The following is a 21,024-nucleotide window of genomic DNA, read 5'->3' on the forward strand; positions in this document are numbered from 1 at the left end:
TGTGATATCACTGAAATTGTTTCATTTCCTCCCTTCCCAAGCCCCAGCCCCTTCAGAAAATCAAGTCAGAAGCTGGAAATATCCCTGTGCTGATAAAAGGTTGAGGATTACTTTTATAAGAACCCTCACTTACCTTTTTTAGGAACCTACTGGGAAAGGGTCCCTATGGTCTGGGAACAGTACATGGGCCAGAAATATCATCACTAGTTTGAAAGGTCCAGGCTGAGATGTCCAGCTCTGATGAGAAGAAGGGGTGAAAGCCAATTCCTCCCACTCTGTCTTACTTCTGTGTTTTAGGCAAACTTTCTAAAGGAACAACCAGTCCATGTAGAAGGCAATTTGAAATCAGAACTGCAGTTGGGACTATTGTGTTCCCTAAAGTGATTAAAAGTTCAGAAATGGAAGCATACAAAGTCAGGGAACTTTTTATACTTTTGGGACAATGTCCCCAAGATCCAATTATGCTGAAAGCACTCCAGGAAAAGCTTCTTTTTCTCATTCCTTTGTTCCTGCTGGAACTTTCCACTCTGAGGCCACTGAAGGGCATCAGGGGAAGCATTTCCATGTGCTGCTTGAATTTGTACAAACTTCAAAATGTTTTAACTTCTTGAAATCAGCAGCTTGGGAGAGAAGAGTTATTTAGGAATACTCTGTGTTCACAGCATTGTGGAATCAGCCTCTGTGGACACACTGCTTCTAAACAAGTGCTCAAAGTCATGATTTGTATGCTTGGGGGAACTTCCACCCAGAGCCATGGGGAAACTTCAAGGAGGAGATATTTTCTGGCCAGGGACAGTAAGGGCGAATTTACACATGAAGAGACAGGCAAAGGATGGGGAAAAGGGATTTACCATCCTGGAGATGGAGGTTGGCATGGGTCTTGGGCTTGAGTATTTCTTCCACAGCCTCAGTATGTCATATGTGTGAAAAACATCATGGGACAGGAATCTGGGATGTGATAGCAGCCTTTAAGATGACCCCAGTAATTCTTTCCTACTGGATTTCATGGACTTATATAACCCTCTCACCTTTAGTAACTGCTTATAACCTAAAGAATGAGTCACACACAACTGAGCAACTGAAAATCAACGGCAGGACATGGTTACTTCTTCTTTTACAAATTAGCCCTTCAAAGATAGGAAGACAATAAGTCATTACAGATGTGCTCAGTTACACTGAAGATGTGAGCCTGAACTAAGCACAGCCATCTATAATAACTCAACAAATAATAGAAATTAAACAGTAACTCAATAAGTATATAATAAAATCATGACCAAAAGCTATCCAGGCAAATCAGACTCTGCCATCAGTCCAAGTAGCCCAGGGAATCTCAGGCCCTAGATGACCTACTTATAAGAGGAGCTTTTCACTGTTATTTACGGGAAAGAAATAGTAACAAATACAAGAACAAGCACCCAATGGGATACATCTTCCTTCTATAATGAAGCTGCTAGAAAGTTTACTAGACAAATTTGTGGCTTGCCAATAGCAGTCACTATAAAAAGTCTGTATATTTAGACAGACAGACAGTTAGCAGTCCACTTTTTTGGGTAAAATCTACTCACAGTGAAATGCATAAATCTTAAGTTCATTGCTAACCCAATAAAATCAATCCATAGAATCACAGAATGGAATGTAGTTTCCAGTGACCAGGAGGAGGGGCAAATGTGAGTTACTTAATAAATGGGTATAAAGTTCCAGTTTAGCAAGATGATTAAATTCTAGAGATCCCCGTACAGCATGGTACCTATAGTCAACAGGAGAAGGCAATGGCACCCTACTCCAGTACCCTTGCCTGGAAAATCCCATGGATGGAGGAGCCTGGTGGGCTGCAGTCCATGGGGTTGCTAAGAGTCAGACATGACTGAGTGACTTCACTTTCACTTTTCACTTTCATGCATTGGAGAAGGAAATGGCAACCCACTCCAGTGTTCTTGCCTGGAGAATCCTAGGGACGGGGGGGCCTTGTGGGCTGCCATCTATGGGCTCACACAGAGTCGGACACGACTGAAGCAACTTAGCAGCAGCAGTGTAATATACACTTAAAATTTTGCTAAAAGAGTATATATCATGTTGTGTTCTTAACCATAATAAAATAAATCTTAAATATATCATCCAATGAGGTTTGACAGATGTTCACACCCATGTAACCAAATCTTATTACTACAGAATGTTTACAGCACAACCAAGAGTTTTCTCATGCCCCTTACCAGTCAGTCCTCATTATTATTATTATTAGCAGTCTCCTAATATTTTTCACTCTTTGTAAAGTATTACCTTTTCAGAAACATCAAATAGATGGAATCATGTGCAAGTCTTTATATTCAGAATAAGGTTCTTAAAATCTGTCATGTTTTTACATGGTTTTTTAGCTTGTCCCTTTCTATTACTGAGTTGTATTTCATTAAATGAACATCTTTGTTTATCCATCTCCTTCTTGATGGACATCTGAGCTGTTTCTCATTTTGGCTGTTATGAATAAAGCCATTATTAACACTTTCATACAAGTCCTTTTGTAGATGTATATTTCAACTTTTCTTGGCTAAATATCTGAGAATGAGATTCTGGATCATAACACAGGTTTACACTTAGTTTTCTAAGAAATGGATAGGTCTTTTGCCAAAGCATGTGTACTATGTTACATTCTTATCATAAAAGGACAAGATGTCTCATATCACATCCTTGCCAACATTTGGTGTTGTCAGTCTAAAATTTTAGCCATTCTGATGATGTGTAGTGGTATCTCATTGTTGTTTTGATCTGTAACTGCTAGGGCCTTAACTTTCAAAAGGCCATTATGTCAACTGTGTTGGGCCAGCTACTTCTGGAAGGTGCATGATGTGGAAGGGTCAGTGGAACCCATAATCGTGATTCCACAGCAGCATCTACTGTGGTAAATGAGCCCCTTGGTCTGATGAGATTTTATGCAGGATTCCATGCTGTCAAATCAAACCTTCCATGGGCTTTCAGAGAGTGATATTTGCTAATAGCCTACAGAGAGGAAAGATGATCTATACTCAGAAAAGGTGTTGATTTTAGTCAAGGTGAGTCTCTGTCCCTTCCAGAAGGAAAATGGTCTAATGCAATCAGCTCACCACCAGGTGGCTGATGAATCTTTTCAAATGAAGGTTGGTCTCTTGCTGCCAGTTTAAATATTCAGCTGCTGAAGTAGCTACATCAGCCTCTGTGAATGCGAGGCCCTGATGGTTAGCCCATAGACAGCCTTCTGCTATCATGGCTACTCAGTTGTACCAATAACAGAGGTTGGATAACATCAGCTCCTTGAATCATTTTATTGTTTGTTGAGCCTAGTGGGGAAGATGGAGGCTCTGAAGAATCTACTGGAACATAGAGTATTAAGGTGGTGAGAGATACCACACTCAGCTTCAAATAATGAAATACTGCTATAAGACATTGCTGTGTTCTCTTCAAGGGACCATCCCACTAGAGAAAGGAACCATAGGTTCAGGGAAATTCACAGGTGGGGGTCACTTGAGATATTCTGTAGGCCCCCTTCATTGTGAGAATGAATATTTTTCAAGCACAGCGGACACACTCATGGTCACCCAGCTCTATGTGGGAGGGCAAAGATTCGAACCTAGACCTCCTGTAATACATCAACCCCTAGACATGTTCCAAATTTACAGGCGATAGAATCGACAGAGAGCAAATCCACTGGAGCAGGAATGGATAATTGATTGCAAGAAGCACTACATGTTGACTTCAGAATGATTATTTCAAAACTGATTTCTAAAAGACTTTTGCCATGCACAAGGCCTGGCACTCTGCACATGCACAGGAAAGAGCGTATCTATTTCACACCAGTTAGTAATCATATTAGATGTGACTTTTATTATCCCCCTCAAAGCAAGTAACAATCTAGATTAGTGAAAAATAGAATCTAGTATCAGGATGTAGGGGTGTCCTTTGGAGGCAAAAGTGCAGTAATGTGGCCAGATTGAGGGGAAAAAGGAAACCAAGAACTGAGAACATAGGAAGATGCCTTCATCTCCTGTCTTTGCTCTTTGGCTGTTCTTTTATTTTTGCAGACTTGTTTTCTGTTTAACACTCTCTGCCAAAATAAACTTTAGTCCCTATCTAGACTTAATATCTACATTAACTATATATTATACTATAGAATATATATTGGTTTATTATGTACAGTTAGTTCCCCAAGACACATGTTCAAACATGATTTTCTTGTAGCTCCCATGTTTGCATGTTATAGATTCAGCGAGTCTTTGGGCATTAATGACAATCCCCAAAACCTGGCAGAAAGAACCTGCTTGTTCTAGACAGAGTTAGCATCAGACAGCACAGACCTGAGTCCCTCATCTCTGTGGATGAGGATGAGGGGTGATGGGAAAATGCCCAGAGAAATTGTTGGTTCATAAGCTAGAAATCTAGCCAAAAATGTGCTGCAATAATAAACTGAAATTGATCCAGTTAAGTGTGATTTTGAACTCTGTGTCATGAAGTTCCCTCAAAGGAATTATTTAACATATTTCATTAATAATAAACACTGTTCATTTATTAATTGAGAGGCTATTCTTTGCTGGCCACTGTGCATTTTTAATATATATGATGCCCCATTTTAATTTATTCCCCACCATAACTCCTTGGGGTTGGTTTAATCATCACTGTTTCACACATTAGAAAACCAAGAGTCTATGATATTAAGTCATGTTTGTAATGTGCCTGAAGTTACATAGTCAGGGGCACTCGACATGAGTCTGGCTTCACAGTCTATGCTTTTAACCACAAGGGTTGTTACAGATAGATTTTTTAGCAGCTGGTGCCCATGTCCAATCCAAATCTTAGATATGATCAAGTATGACCACGGAGGTTTGGATGGTCGCAAACATTAATTCCAGGGAAAGGAAAGAACTCAGAGTATCACTGACCCAATGGACATGAGTTTGAGCAAACTCCAGGAGGTAGTGAAGGACAGGGAAGCCTGGTGCCCTGCAGTCCATGGGGTCACAAAGAGCTGGACATGACTGAGTGGCAGAACAACAACAATGATTAAATAGAGACTTCTATAAATTTTGCCCTTGGCCTGCAATATCTAATTTCAGTTGATGTTGAAACAACTCTTCTCCAAATCTGGATAGGAATAGATGTGCTCTATGTACAGAGAAGAAGGAGTTTCCAAAAATGGACTCTGGGATTTTATATTTGGGATATAAAATTGGCTCTGAGAAACACTCTGAGCCCCTGCAGTGGAAAGGGGGTTAAATATTGTCATTTGGGATGTTTTGGTTTTGGTAATTTTCCAAAACGGCAGATTGGTTTTTGGTTTGGACACCAATTAATCAATGACTTTTCAGAAAGGAAGTTCAAGGGGGAGGGGACTTATGTATACCTATGGCTGATTCATGCTGATGTATGCACAGAAGCAAACAATATTATAAAGCAGTTATCCTCCAATTAAAAAGAAATAAATTTTGAAAAGAAGTGACTTTTCCTCACTGCCATGCTCCCCATTATACAGTGAGCAGAAAACAGCATGATTACACGTACAAATTGGAGCTAGTCTGCACATGAACAAAGAAAGAAGCACTTTTGTATAAAGTTTTAATTTGTATTTTATTTTTTTCAGAATAAAAATAAATTGTAATAGTCACTTATCCTTACTTCTAGGTGATTTAGCATAGCCCCTCTTCATTCTAAAGACTTGATGTTCCATTTTCAGTTATTCAGAAAAGCCCTATCTATATGTGCATCTTGGGGATCAGTCTTGTGATGATACTGATGTGGAGAGTCATGGAGCCGGTCTATGCTTACCAAGTGGCCATTCCCTAGGGGATCCCCTGTGTGCAGAGAACTGCAAGGTACACTCATTGCTCTCTCCCACTGTCACTTAGGGAAGCATTTCTGACTCACTAGATTCTTCACAGTGACCTTCACATCCTTGTTTCTGAGGCTGTAAATGATGGGGTTGAGCGTGGGAATCAGCACCCCGTAGAAGAGGGAGATGAGCTTGTCTGAAACATCCTGGTTATCTTCCCCCAGGGAGTCCTTAGATTTGGGCTTCCCATACATGAAAAGAATAGTCCCATAGAAGATGACTACCACAGTGAGGTGGGCAGAGCAGGTAGAGAAGGCCTTTTTCCTCCCCTCAACCGAGGGGATCCTCAGGATGGTGGTGAGGATGAAGATGTAGGAGACAAGAATGAACAGAACTGGGACCCCCAGGAAGATCACATTGGCCACCCCCATACTGACCACATTGATGGAGATGTCAGCACAGGCCAACTTCAGGACAGCCAGGATCCCACAGGTGAAGTGGTTGATGACGTTGTCCCCGCAGAAGGGTAATTGTACTGCAAGAGAGATCTGTACCAAGGAGTTAGCTCCACCAGCCAGCCAGGAGCTGGCAGCCATGGACACATAGACAGTCTTTCTCATGACCACAGGGTATCTCAGGGGGTTGCAGATGGCCACATAGCGATCAAGTGCCATCATGCCCAGAAGCACACACTCTGTGGCTCCCATGGCAAAAGAGAGAAACATCTGTATGGCACAGGCTGAGAAAGAGATGGTTTTCCTGGGAGTAAGGAAGCCATCTAGGACTAGAGGGATGGAAGAGGTTGTGTAGCAGATGTCCAGGAAGGAGAGGTTCCCCAGGAAGAAGTACATGGGCGTGTGCAGGTGGGAGTCAAGGATGGTCACCAGGATGAGGACCCCGTTGCCCAGCAGGATCACCAGGTACATGAGCAGGATGAGCACAAAGAACATTTTCTCCAGCTTCGGCTGATCTGACAGCCCCAGCAAGACGAATCCTGCCACAGTGGATTGGTTGGCCAGTTTCATTTTAAATTGTCTCTTCTACCCTCAGGAGAACTGAGGACAGGAAACACACATTTATGGGGATCAATATGTACTTCCAGAATTTATAATTAAATTTAACCTTTGACATGCTAACTTATAGTATTCGCATCTAAAGGATGAAATTCACTGTTCACTAAAGTTACCTTAAAAGTCAGGATATATCAAATTTAGAGCAGGAAAAGTAGACCCTGGAAATCTAATTAAACCATGATATATGATAGAATTTTAGCCTGATCAGTAATGTTAACTCACTTGAAGGAAGGGTTGTGTAAGAATGGATCCCCATGAGGACTGTAAGAGAGGAACTCTGAGTGTGTGCTGCCTGATCCAGGCCTGCCTGTCCCCACATTGTCCCTGCAGGTCCTTGGGGGCTTCAGGCTGTCACACTTAGTGATGCTGACAATTGCCATCACCTCACTCACTTTCCTGGCTCTAATTCTGTGCTTGTGTAATACTTTTCTGATGATAATTTGGCTCCACATGGAGTCCTACACAGAATGTGGTGAGCAGAGGCCAGGAGTATTAGGGTCTGCTTAGCATCAACATTAGTTACTTGGTGCCTGGCTAATACTTCATTTCTTGTGAGTCTGGTTGGCGACCTCCCTTTGTTGCACTGTCAATAAGGAGTTTCTGGTCAGAAGACCACCACCAGTCCATACCCCCTCTCTCTACCCATGGCCTTTGCCCCCAGAACTGCAGCTGCCTCAGACTTTACCAGCTCCTGGGGCTGGGAAGCAGGGACAGGGTCCAAGGACAAGTGTCCATCATGCCTCCAAGTATAAGCATCAGTGACTTTTGGACCAAGCTCCATGCTTTTGGAGTGGTTTTGTAAGTCACAGCTCCTAGCTCAGGCCCTTCTATTACTGAGCTGATTAAAGCCACTGCAGTGCTATGACAATGCTTTCTCCCCCACAGAAAAACAGACAATTCTACCCAGCTTTGCAGAAGAGTGGCTCAAAGGAGAAATGCATGTAGGATGCACTTCAGTCCCCATACAGCAGTAGGTCTAGGACATTAGAGAAAATCTCAAGCCTGGAGTTCTCACACTAAAGATGAAACTAAAGCTCAATGAGGATAGGGCTAGGTTGGAGCCTGGCTCCTCACCTTCTCCCTTCATCTCTCTGAATGTAGTTTTGCTCCATTCGTGCCAGAGCAGGTCTACTGAGGAGCAAAGGACTGATGATGAAGTCTTGGTCATCCTCACTTCCCCAGGACACTCATGTGAAATAGAGGTGTCACACCTTTCTCCAAGACATCTGCCTCATAGCAGGGCGTCCCTGGGCTTCATCCACGGCATCTGTGACTAGAACACTGGTGCTGGCTGGGGGAAATTGGGTGGGAGAAACCAGGCAGAGTCTCAAGCTACCCTCATGCAATTATTAGAGGAGATTAACTGTAGCTGTCAGGAACAGTTGAGAAAATGACTAGAGAGTGTCAGACTAGGCAGGAATGTTGTAAAATAACTGGTCTTGCCTCTTTCGCCTCCATTGTGTAAATACTTTCTATGAGACCCAATTTTTCCAATTGCTCCTTTGAATACCTTGAGTTATGTGAGTACATGGCTCCCATTCCTTGATCAGAGATCCTCTATTGTTGGAAAGTTTTCCTTTAAACTGAACAGAAACTTCCTTTTTCTAATATCATCCCCACCCCTCAACCCTGCTCTGCCCCAAAGTGGGTCTAGACTTCCAGGCCGTGCCTGCTCCCTTCCCCTTAAAACCCTTCAGAGAGACGGAAGCTGTGACCACTCCCCACTCGTGCCACCTGTCCTCTGCTCCCCACCAATCTGAGGAAGGTTTGGCCACAGAGAGAAACATGTCTGTGCCCCATGTGGGGATGAGGCCATGGTGGGGACAGGAGCTCACCTGGGCAGGGAAGATGGCTGGGAGGTGATGGCTTGAACTGCCTGCCCTGACCATCCCCTGCTGGTGAGGCTGTGCCTGGAAGCATGCAGCAAGTTCTGTGTAGCTGCCTTGGAGCTGAGCAGTCCCTTCAGAGTTCACAGCCAGTGAATGAGAATTGGGCCTTGGCCGTAGCTGCAGGGGCTCTGATTGCTCCCTTCCCTGGCCTTGTCCACCCGCAGTGAGCTAGCAGGAGGGAGAACAACTCAAGGAACTGCTTTCCGAGGTCCTGGCGGTCATGCTCTTTGCCCCAGCCCTCTCTCCAGAGGTTCTGTCAAGGAGCCATGGAGCAATCTAGAGCTCCGGTTGTTCGGGGCCAGTTTTAATCCCAGAAGCAATTTAAAGTTTGGTGGAGGCCTCACAGGAGTGTAGGGCCCGTGTTCCATAAACCCAATTAGATAAACTGCAGACAGCTCTGTGTAAATCTCAACTCACTAACATTCCTTAGATTAAGAAGTTTCCGTCCTTGCCTTGCTGACTTTCCTGGGAGGAGAGGAGAGAACTAAGGTCTGATTGTGCTTTGACCACAATGGTATCTGTTAAAGGGGACTCCGCCCTTGTCTCTGCAAGGCTAAAGGTGGTCATCCCTCTGCTCCAGAGGTGCTGGCCCTCCCTGCAGTCCCTCAGCATCGTACTGAGCTGAGTGAGGATTACAGGCTAAAGCAGAGGACATGAGGGGCCAAGAGAGCTCTGGGGTTGGTGAAAGAGCAACAGGGTCATACTGTAGGTAGAAGTTGCTCCGGAGTCACAGGCCAGGCAGGTGACTGGCTTCTGGATAGTTGGAGATCTCTAGTGGCTAGGAACATTGAATCTTTCACGTAGTCTCACCGGGGGCCAATGAGGTGAGTCAGGTGGTATGGGACATGACAAAGCCTGCTTAGGAGGCCTGAGGATGGGGTGTTTCCCTTAGAAGTGGATGAGGGGGAAGGCTGGGAGGAGGTGAGGGGCTTGGATTGAAGCCTAATCTCTATCAAAAGCAACTGATAGGGATGGTATGGGGAGGGAGGAGGGTTCAGGATGGGGAACACATGTATACCTGTGGCGGATTCACTTCGATATTTGGCAAAACTAATAGAATATTGTAAAGTTTAAAAATAAAATAAAATTAAAAAAAAAGCAACTGATAAAGACTGGTCTTTGTGTGTGTGTATAACTGATCACTTTGCTGTATATCAGAAACTAACACAACCTTGAATATCAACTATACTTCAATTTAAAAAAAAGAATCTGAAAAGGGGGTGCTGAGTCACAGGCACCTGTAAGGGTAGCCTCATGAGAGCCATGTTCTTGGGGAATACCTGACCTTGATTAGTGGTGAGCACAGTTCTGAAAATATAAAAACTGACTGCTGATTCATTCAACTGAAAGTCAGATGTAAGCATACTTGGGGAAGAAGAGAAGAAATGTGTAGTATTTAAAAAAAAGATTTGTTTTAAAGAGAAGTAGGATAATTTGCTAATAAAAAGATCCTAAGTACTAATGCTTCATTGGTAAGATGAAGGAAGTTGCAGTCCGAGTTCTTTCTATATCCTTGTCATCCCTGCAGGCATCATAGTCCCTGTTAGTACATGGGAAATGCAGAGATCTCATCATAGAGTGTGGGTTCAGCCCCCTCCATCCACGCTTTCATCATTTTCATAAGGACTGAGAAGAAGGAGCCCTAGAGCCCTTGCTTGGGGATCTCTACCGCCCACAGGTACAGGCTGGCATGGTTAGGGTTATCTCTTAGGGAAAAGTGTCCCCATCTTGGACCTCGCAAAGAACTCTACCAGTCACATGCCCCACGTCTCTCTGAGCACAAGAGGTGAAGGTGGGCAAGGGAAAGTTGAAAGTTAATTGGGGAGCGAAGTCGGTGTGTCTTATTGAGCACCTGTGTGCTAATTAAATTTTAGGCACTACAACCCAATATATCTGTAACTATCAGGTCCATCTGAAGGCTGTCACAGGCCTGGGGACTCTTAGAGTTCCCACACAACATGTCAAAATGTACCTACATCTCATTTTAAGTATGATCTTGTGGTAAATCTGAAATAATTTTTCTACTTCTGTTATTAAAACTATTTGACTTACAAGTGATTTATTTAATTTGTAATTCTATGTCTTCTCAACAATAATCATGAAAGCCCAGGAGTTCCTATAGAAGTACCTAAGTACCAATTGTTTTAAAATATGGCATGTGAATACTGAAATTTACCCATTACTGTGGTTGACATATATTCCCTTAAAAGACTCTGATGCTGGGAGGGATTGGGGGCAAGAGGAGAAGGGGACGACAGAGGATGAGATGGCTGGATGGCATCACTGACTCGATGGACGTGAGTCTGAGTGAATTCCGGGAGTTGGTGATGGACAGGGAGGCCTGGCATACGGCGATTCATGAGGTCACAAAGAGTCAGACACGACTGAGCGACTGATCTGATCTGTAGGCATGTAAATATACAATTATTAAGAGATTTTTAAGGGTTTTTAATTTAATTTATTTTGTTTGTAGTTAAGAGCCAACATATTTTCCAGACATCAAACATCTTTGTCCTCGGATAAAACCTCATAGACCTGATACCACACTCATATGCCCAGGGTGTTGCCAATGCTCTGAGTTGGAGTAAAGATACTCATATGGTAAATATAAATGAAGTTCCATTCATAGAACTGAAAAGTAAGAGAATTGAATTTAGCAAGTTGTTTGTAGGGGATAATTTTTTCTTTGTCTGAACAAAAGGAATTTGTTGAGTTACTTTCCTTGGGAGTCAGGCTGCAGGAAACACTTGAGAAAAACGTGTTCTGGAAACCCCACACGAGGTTCATGTATCAGTGCTGAGACTGACCGTTATTCTCTGTCCCGGGTTGGGTCTCCCAGGAAGTCGGCTCTGGTGGGGAGATTTTCATGCAGGATGCTGACTGGGGAGTGCTGCTAAGATCCACACCTGTGGAGTAGGAGGTGGGGAAGGAAGCAGGGCTGAGCAGAGGAAGAACTCTGTCATGAGGAAGCTCTCAGGGTGGGATGGCTCTTTAGAGTCATCCCCATTGGAAGCAAGGAAGATCAGGACTCTATATTGACAATGACTAATCAGTAGATGTGTGCTGCCTCTGGGAAGGGAATGTGACTTTGGGTGAGTAAACTCTCTTGGACCAAGGGCAGGCCAGCAGAGGGACTCACTGTCAACACTCTGAGCAGCTGTGGCTATGAGAGCTTCAGCCCGAGGTAGGTAAGAGTCAGGTCTGAAGGAACACCGCACATCCACTGTATACTCTTTATATAGAGAGATATATTATTTGTTTATTTGGCCATGTCAGGCCTTAGTTGCAGCATGAGAGATCTTTGTTGTGTTGTGTGGGATCTTTCAGTGTGGTGTGAGAGCTGTCTAGTTGTGGTGAGCAGGCTTAGTTGCTCTGCCACATGTGGGATTCTAGTTCCCTGATCAGGGATTGAATCAATGTCCCCTGCACTGGCAGGTGGATTCTTAACCACTAGACCACTAGGGTAGTCCCCCACTGTACACTCTTAACTAATACTTCCCAATGTGTACTATGCATATGAATTACCTGGGGAATCTTGTTAAAATGTAGATTCTAACTCAGTAGGTCTGGAATGGGCCCCAAGATTCTACATGCGCAATAAGCTCCCAGGTGTTGCTGATGCTGCTGCTCCATGGACCACACTGTGGGTAGCATGGCTCTAAACTGAGTTTGCCCCTCACCTGGCATTACTTCACATTGGGATTTTCAAGTAACAGTCATCAGAGTGTGCAGATCATACCATGGGACACATCCCACGATCACTGAGTGGAGTGTTTCTGAACCACGAGGTTCTTCACAGCAGCCTTAACATCTTTGTTCCTGAGGCTGTAGATAATGGGGTTGAGCATGGGGGTCAGAAGTCCATAGAAGAGGGAGATGAGTTTGTCTGAAAGTTCCTGTTTGTCTGCCCCCAGGGGGTCCTTGGATTTGGGCTTCCCATACATGAAAAGAATAGTCCCATAGAAGATAACCACCACAGTGAGGTGGGCAGAGCAGGTAGAGAAGGCCTTTTTCCTTCCCTCAACCGAGGGGATCCTCAGGATGGTGGTGAGGATGAAGATGTAGGAGACAAAGATGAACAGAACTGGGACTCCCAGGAAGATCACATTGGCCACCCCCATACTGACCACATTGATGGAGATGTCAGCACAGGCCAACTTCAGGACAGCCAGGATCTCACAGATGAAGTGGTTGATGACATTGTCCCCACAGAAGGGTAATTGTACTGCAAGAGAGATCTGTACCAAGGAGTTAGCTCCACCAGCCAGCCAGGAGCTGGCAGCCATGGACACGTAGACAGCCTTTCTCATGACCATGGAGTATCTCAGGGGGTTGCAGATGGCCATGTAGCGATCAAATGCCATCATGCCCAGAAGCACACACTCTGTGGCTCCCATGGCAAAGGAGAGGAACATCTGTATGGCACAGGCTGAGAAGGGGATAGTTTTCCTGGGGGTCAGGAAGCCATCCAGGACCAGGGGGACTGAGGAGGTTGTGTAGCAGATGTCCAGGAAGGAGAGGTTCCCCAGGAAGAAATACATGGGCGTGTGCAGGTGAGAGTCAGACACAGTCACCAGGATAAGGACCCCATTGCCCAGCAGGATCACCAGGTACATGGACAGGATGAGCACAAAGAACGTTTTCTCTAGTTTGGGGTGGGCAGAGAGGCCCAGCAAGACAAACTCTGTCACACTGGATTGGTTGGATGCTTCCATTTCAATCTCTCTTTTTCATCTCTAGGAATACTGAAGGCAGAAAATACATATTTGATTTCTGATGGCTTGCTTATGTCAATACCGGGGGATCATAATATGTATCATGTCTCTAATTTTAAGCCTACACTGTAGGATTCAACTAAAAAACCACTTATCTAAAAGCCAGGTTGTGTTTCAGTCAAAATCATGAAGAACAGACTAAAAATCTCATGAAACTTAATAAAATGAAGGACATTTTTGTGTAGTCAATGATTCCTAAACCCATGTCCTATGTCTATACATGTTGTGTATATCCAGAACTTACCTGCAAATCACAGGCTTCTGAATAACTTTCTTTGCCATGTAGTTGGGGTCCTCAGGCTATTATAGTTCAGTGATTCTGGCCATTAAGGCCACATAGCCCATTCCTCCAAATCTAGTTCCTGCTTACATACCAAGTTTCTATTTTAATTCGACTTCCCAGATAGTCTTATAGGGAGAGATGTGCTGGCTTAAAAACATGAAGTTTCTCATCTCTTGAGCAGGTTTATTTCTTATACAGTATCTGTTTTACACTTCAGTGTTTTGTGAGTTTAACAAGTATGAATTAGTTAATTTGATCTTTTTTTTTATTTTATTTTTAAATTTTCCATAATTGTATTAGTTTTGCCAAACATCAAAATGAATCCGCCACAGGTATACATGTGTTCCCCATGCTGAACCCTCCTCCCCCCTCCATCCCCATACCATACCTCTGGGTCGTCTCAGTGCACCAGCCCCAAGCATCCAGTATCGTGCATCGAACCTGGACTGGCAACTCGTTTCATACATGATATTTTACATGTTTCAATGCCATTCTCCCAAATCTTCCCACCTTCTCCCTCTCCCACAGAGTCCATAAGACTGTTCTATACATCAGTGTCTCTTTTGCTGTCTCGTACACAGGGTTATTGTTACCATCTTTCTAAATTCCATATATATGCATTAGTATACTGTATTGGTGTTTTTCTTTCTGGCTTACTTCACTGTATAATAGGCTCCAGTTTCATGCACCTCATTAGAACTGATTCAAATGTATTCTTTTTAATGGCTGAGTAATACTCCATTGTGTATATGTACCATAGCTTTCTTATCCATTCATCTGCTGATGGACATCTAGGTTGCTTCCATGTCCTGGCTATTATGAACAGTGCTGTGATGAACATTGGGGTACACGTGTCTCTTTCCCTTCTGGTTTCCTCAGTGTGTATGCCCAGCAGTGGGATTGCTGGATCATAAGGCAGTTCTATTTCCAGTTTTTTAAGGAATCTCCACACTGTTCTCCATAGTGGTTGTACTAGTTTGCATTCCCACCAACAGTGTAAGAGGGTTCCCTTTTCTCCACACCCTCTCCAGCATTTATTACTTGTAGACTTTTGGATCGCAGCCATTCTGACTGGTGTGAAATGGTACCTCATAGTAGTTTTGATTTGCATTTCTCTGATAATGAGTGATGTTGAGCATCTTTTCATGTGTTTGTTAGCCATCTGTATGTCTTCTTTGGAGAAATGTCTATTTAGTTCTTTGGCCCATTTTTTGATTGGGTCATTTATTTTCCTGGAGTTGAGCTGTAGGAGTTGCTTGTATATTCTCGAGATTAGTTGTTTGTCAGTTGCTTCATTTGCTATTATCTTCTCCCATTCTGAAGGCTGTCTTTTCACCTTGCTAATAGTTTTCTTTGATGTGCAGAAGCTTTTAAGGTTAATTAGGTCCCATTTGTTTATTTTTGCTTTTATTTCCAATATTCTGGGAGGTGGGTCATAGAGGATCCTGCTGTGATGTATTTCAGATAGTGTTTATAAATATATATGCACCCAACACGGGAGCACCACAGTATGTAAGACAAATGCTAACAAGTATGAAAGGAGAAATTAACAATAACGCAATAATAGTGGGAGACTTTAATACCCCACTCACACCTATGGATAGATCAACTAAACAGAAAATTAACAAGGAAACACAAACTTTAAACGATACAATAGACCAGTTAGACCTAATTGATATCTATAGGACATTTCATCCCAAAACAATCAATTTCACATTTTTCTCAAGCGCACATGGAACCTTCTCCAGGATAGATCACATCCTGGGCCATAAAGCTAGCCTTGGTAAATTCAAAAAAATAGAAATCATTCCAAGCATCTTTTCTGACCACAATGCAGTAAGATTAGATCTCAATTACAGGAGAAAAACTATTAAAAATTCCAACATATGGAGGCTGAACAACACGCTGCTGAATAACCAACAAATCACAGAAGAAATCAAAAAAGAAATCAAAATTTGGATAGAAACAAATGAAAATGAAAACACAACAACCCAAAACCTGTGGGACACGGTAAAAGCAGTCCTAAGGGGAAAGTTCATAGCAATACAGGCACACCTCAAGAAACAAGAAAAAAGTCAAATAAATAACCTAACTCTACACCTAAAGCAACTAGAAAAGGAAGAAATGAAGAACCCCAGGGTTAGTAGAAGGAAAGAAACCTTAAAACTTAGAGCAGAAATAAATGCAAAAGAAACAAAAGAGATCATAGCAAAAATCAACAGAACCAAAAGCTGGTTTTTTGAAAGGATAAATAAAATGGACAAACCATTAGCCAGACTCATCAAGAAACAAAGGGAGAAAAATCAGATCAATAAAATTAGAAATGAAAATGGAGAGATCACAACAGACAACACAGAAATACAAAGGATCATAAGAGAGTACTATCAACAATTATATGCCAATAAAATGGACAACGTGGAAGAAATGGACAAATTCTTAGAAAAGTACAACTTTCCAAAACTGGACCAGGAAGAAATAGAAAATCTTAACAGACCCATCACAAGCACGGAAATTGAAACTGTAATCAAAAATCTTCCAGCAAACAAAAGCCCAGGTCCAGACGGCTTCACAGCTGAATTCTACCAAAAATTTAGAGAAGAGCTAACACCTATCCTGCTCAAACTCTTCCAGAAAATTGCAGAGGATGGTGAACTTCCAAACTCATTCTATGAGGCCACCATCACCCTAATACCAAAACCTGACAAAGATCCCACAAAAAAAGAAAACTACAGGCCAATGTCACTGATGAACATAGATGCAAAAATCCTTAACAAAATTCTAGCAATCAGAATCCAACAACACATTAAAAAGATCATACACCATGACCAAGTGGGCTTTATCCCAGGGATGCAAGGATTCTTCAATATCCACAAATCAATCAATGTAATACACCACATTAACAAATTGAAAAATAAAAACCATATGATTATCTCAATAGATGCAGAGAAAGCCTTTGACAAAATTCAACATCCATTTATGATAAAAACTCTCCAGAAAGCAGGAATAGAAGGAACATACCTCAACATAATAAAAGTTCATTTGATCTTAACCTTCTTTGAAAAATCTGATGAAATTGAATTTTTGGAGCCTGTAACATAGAGTGTCCACCAGAGTGTCCAGAAATTTGATCTGCAGAGCAGGTCTTGTGCATTGCCCCCGTAATCATACCATGCCTGCACCCTAGCTGCTCTCAGACTTGGCCTAAGGGAATAAAACCTTACCTGACAGTCAGAGCCCACTCAGAATTCACATTCCCAACCTACACTGAGTGGGACCTTGAGGCACAAGCTGTCTAGTGCCATTTAGATGTTTTTCAGACATTATCACATGTAACTCTACTCAGCCTCTCAGAATATCCAGAGTCACACTGTAGATCATGACAACTTCACTGCCAAAGAAATTAGAACACAGATATCACCACACCCTGCTGCATGGTTCCCAAAACAACATGGAACTGGCTGTCTAATAGCTGCCTGAGTGCTGGTTACAAATATAGATTGCTGGGATACAAAATTAATATACAGAAATCTGTTGCACATCTTTATGCTACAAATGAAATATCAGAAAGAGAAAGTTTAAAAAATCCTGTTTAAAATCACATAAAAAAGAAACATAGGAATAAACTTTGCCGAGGAGGTGAGAACAGTATGCCGAGAACTGTAAAACATTGACAAAGGAGATTGAAGATGATTCAAAGAAATGGAAAGGTATCCCGTGCTCTTGGATTGGAAGAATTAATATTGCTAAAATAGCAATGTTACCAAGGCATTCTACAGATTTAATGCAATCCCTATCAAATTACCCATGACAGAAGTAGAATAAATAACCCTTAAATTTATATAGAACCACAAAAGACCCAGAATTGCCAAAGCAATCATGAGGAAGAAGAACAAAGCTGGAGCCATAACCCTCCCAAGACATCAGACAATACTGCACAGGCACAATAATCAAAACAGCATGGTACTGGCCCAAAAACAGACATATGGATCAATGGAAGAGAATAGAGAGCTCAGAGATAACCCCCCACATCTATTGTCTATTAATCTTTGTCAAAGGAGAAAAGTATATACGATGGAGAAAAGACAGTCACTTTAGCAGGTGGTGTTGGGAAAACTGGACAGTCACATGTAAATCAATGAAATTAAAACACTCCATCATACCATATGTACTGTAAATTCCAAAATGGTTTAAAGACTCGAATATAAGACACAATATAAAACTCCTAGAACATAGGAAAAACAATCTCTGACATAAATCATTGCAATATTTTCTTAGTTCAGTCTCCCAAGGCAAAAGAAACAAAAGTAAAAATAAATAAATGGGGCCTAATTAAATTTATAAGCTTTTGTACACAAAGGAAACCATAAACAAAAGGAAAAGGAAAAAAAATGAAAAGGCAACCTTAAAACTGGAAGAAAATGTTTGCAAACAATGCAACCAACAAGGGCTTAATTTCCACAATATGCAAGTAGCTCATACAGCTTAATATATTTTTTAAAAATTCAATCAAAAAATGAACAGAACTTAGACATTTCTCCCAAAAAGACATACAGATGGCCAACAGGCACATGAAGAAGATGCTCAACATCACTGATTATTAGAGAAATGCACACCAAAACTACAATGAGGTAGCTCCTCATACCTTTCAGATTGACCATGATCAAGTAGTCTACAAATAATACATGCTGGAGAGGGTTTAGAGAAAAGGGAATCCTCCTACACTGTTGATGGGAATATAAATTGGTACAGCCACTATGGAGAATAGTATGGACGTTCCTTAAAAAACTAAAAATAGAGTTATTAAATGATCCAGAAATCCCACTCCTGGGCATAAATATGAAAAATATGAAAACTCTTATTCCAAAAGATACATGCACCCGTGTTCATAGCAGCACTGTTTACAATAGCCAAGACATGGAAACAACCCAAATGTTCAAGAGGTAAATGGACAAAGAAGATGTGGTGTGGGTGTGTGTGTATGTGTATATACATATTTGAAATTGCAACATATATATATATATGAAATTCCTATACACACACACACAATGGAATATTACTTAGCCATAAAAAAGAATGAAGTATTGCCATTTAGAGCAACATGGGTGGGCCTAGAGATTATCATACTAAGTGAAGTGTTAGAGAAAGAAAAATATTATATTATATCATATATATGTGAAATCTACAAATAATACAAATGAACTTATTTACAAAATGGAAAAAGACTCACAGGCATAGAAAACAAACTTATGGTTACCAAAGGAGAAAAGTGGGGGAGCGATAAATTAGGAATATGGCATTAACAGATACATACTACTATATATAAAATATATAAAAGGATTTACTGTATAGTCAATATTTTATAATAACCTATAATGGAAAAGAATCTGAAAAACAATATATACATATATATTCATATCCATATATCCATATGGATATATATATATCTGAATCACTTTTCTGTACACCTAAAACTAACACAATATTGTAAATCAACTATAGTTCAGTTGAAAAAAAAAAAAGGAAAAAAGAATGGCAAACCAAAAAAACTGAAAATACAGTGAAAGAAAGGACATATTGCTGAGTCCTGCCTTTACAGATGGTCTTAGAGATCAGTGTTTGTTTTTCTGTTTTAAATAAATGCTCCCCATGTACTTACTTCTGATGTACATCAGTCTCAGGAATCACTGGCCTCTTGATTTAAAGGTGGAGAAACTGAGGCCAGGAGAGAGATTTGTGGATTGCACTTGGACCTGAAGAAGAGGTGCTTTTTTTCTACTTGGTGATGATACAGTGTTCAAAAGAGGTTATCTCAGGATACCAGGAATGAAGGGATGCAGAATCCTTTTTAGAGAAAGGCTCCTTTACTATCGGCAGGTGGTGGTGGGGGGGGTGCCAGATTGGAAGCTTGGCAGAATCTTCAGATATTAAATCAATCCAGTCCCCTCCTCTAACCCACCTGTTACAGGGGCCCTGTCTTCAGGAGGTGATTTCTCGGCCTCTGCTTGAACATTCTGAATAATGGTGGCAGCGCTCGTGGCCTACAGTGTTGTTGTCGGGAATCCTGAGCTGTTAGTTATTCAGGGACCTGATGTGTACACTTTTCTCCCTTCCTCCCCTGGTCCTAGGAGAAGGCAATGGCAACCCACTCCAGTACTCTTGCCTGGAAAATCCCATGGATGGAGGAGCCTGTTAGGCTGCAGTCCATGGGGTCTTGAAGAGTCGGACACGACTGAGCGACTTCACTTTCACTTTTCACTTTTCACTTTCATGCATTGGAGAAGAAAATAACCCACTCCAGTGCTCTTGCCTGGAGAATCCCAGGGATGGCAGAGCCTGGTGGGCTGCTGTCTCTGGGGTCGCACAGAGTCAGACGCAACTGAAGCGACTTAGCAGCAGCAGCAGCTCCTGGTCCTAAGCCAGCCTCCTGGGCACATCCAAAACTGACGAGCTCCCTTGCGAGAGTAACAGCCCTCAGAGCTTTTGGAAACAGTTGTCTTGTCCCCCTAGCCCAGTCCTTCTCCCTGCCCCAGCTCCACTCAGCCCTCTTTGCCTGAGACTCCTGTCTTTCCTCCCAGCTGGTGAAGTGTGCATGCTCAGTCATGTCCAACTCTTTTTGACTCCATGGACTGCCCGCCTGTATCCATGGAATTTTCTAGGCAAGAATACTGGAGCAGGGCGTCATTTCCTTCTCCAGAGGATTTTCCTAACCCAAGATTGAACCCGAGTCTCCTGCATTGGCAGGTGAGGTTCTTTACCTGCCAATGCAGGGAAGCCTCAGCTGGTGAAGAACTAGTCCTGAAGGTCATCCAGCACTTACCCAGTATGGGACCCCATGAAGGCTGGGTCTATTGCTGGCAGGGAGGCAGAACATGGAGTGGGCAGGCTGCCAGTTTACTGGGGGCCAGGAGAAGTGACTGTCTCTGATGTCACCTGCCCATCTGGGTGCTACCAAGCCATAACCAAGGAGGCATACAGGCCATAGCCTTCCAAGCTGCTCTGGCAACAGCTGGGCATGTGCTCTTAACAGGGACACATACCCTTTAACTGTTGTCTAACATCCTAGTGTCTCCAAGCAACCCTGGGTGTAGAAGGCTCCAAAGTTCAGCCACAGCTACTCAGAGTGCCCTTGCCTGCCTTTGGGGCTCTATGAGACAAGGAGACGAGGGCTGACTCTTAAGGCTGAGGCTCACCCAGGTACCTCCAGCCTGGAGGA

At 42.5% G+C, this 21,024-nt stretch overlaps 3 protein-coding genes across 3 annotated transcripts in view; all 3 read right to left on the minus strand.

The window, feature by feature from the left end:
* Positions 1-19,457, minus strand: part of HINT2 (histidine triad nucleotide binding protein 2) — a 283,598-nt gene extending 264,141 nt beyond the window's left edge. The window contains exon 1 of the mRNA XM_055578520.1: positions 19,454-19,457. The gene's annotated coding sequence lies outside the window, so the exon portion shown is untranslated. The remainder of the gene's footprint in view (positions 1-19,453) is intronic.
* On the minus strand, positions 5,860-7,047 carry LOC129650239 (olfactory receptor 13C7-like). Its single transcript, XM_055578513.1, has one exon. The coding sequence runs from the start codon at positions 6,814-6,816 to the stop codon at positions 5,860-5,862; it is 957 nt and encodes a 318-aa protein (XP_055434488.1). The 5' UTR covers positions 6,817-7,047.
* Positions 12,512-13,468, minus strand: LOC129650240 (olfactory receptor 13C7-like). Its single transcript, XM_055578514.1, has one exon. The coding sequence runs from the start codon at positions 13,466-13,468 to the stop codon at positions 12,512-12,514; it is 957 nt and encodes a 318-aa protein (XP_055434489.1).
* Positions 19,458-21,024: the final 1,567 nt, after the last annotated feature.

Source organism: Bubalus kerabau, chromosome 4 (assembly GCF_029407905.1).
Source record: "Bubalus kerabau isolate K-KA32 ecotype Philippines breed swamp buffalo chromosome 4, PCC_UOA_SB_1v2, whole genome shotgun sequence".
NCBI classification, from domain to species: domain Eukaryota; kingdom Metazoa; phylum Chordata; class Mammalia; order Artiodactyla; family Bovidae; genus Bubalus; species Bubalus kerabau.

What these genes read in the sequence shown, in the direction of transcription:
- LOC129650239 (XM_055578513.1), bottom strand. Translation starts at nt 6,816, where the DNA reads ATGAAACTGGCCAACCAATCCACTGTGGCAGGATTCGTCTTGCTGGGG.
- LOC129650240 (XM_055578514.1), bottom strand. Translation starts at nt 13,468, where the DNA reads ATGGAAGCATCCAACCAATCCAGTGTGACAGAGTTTGTCTTGCTGGGC.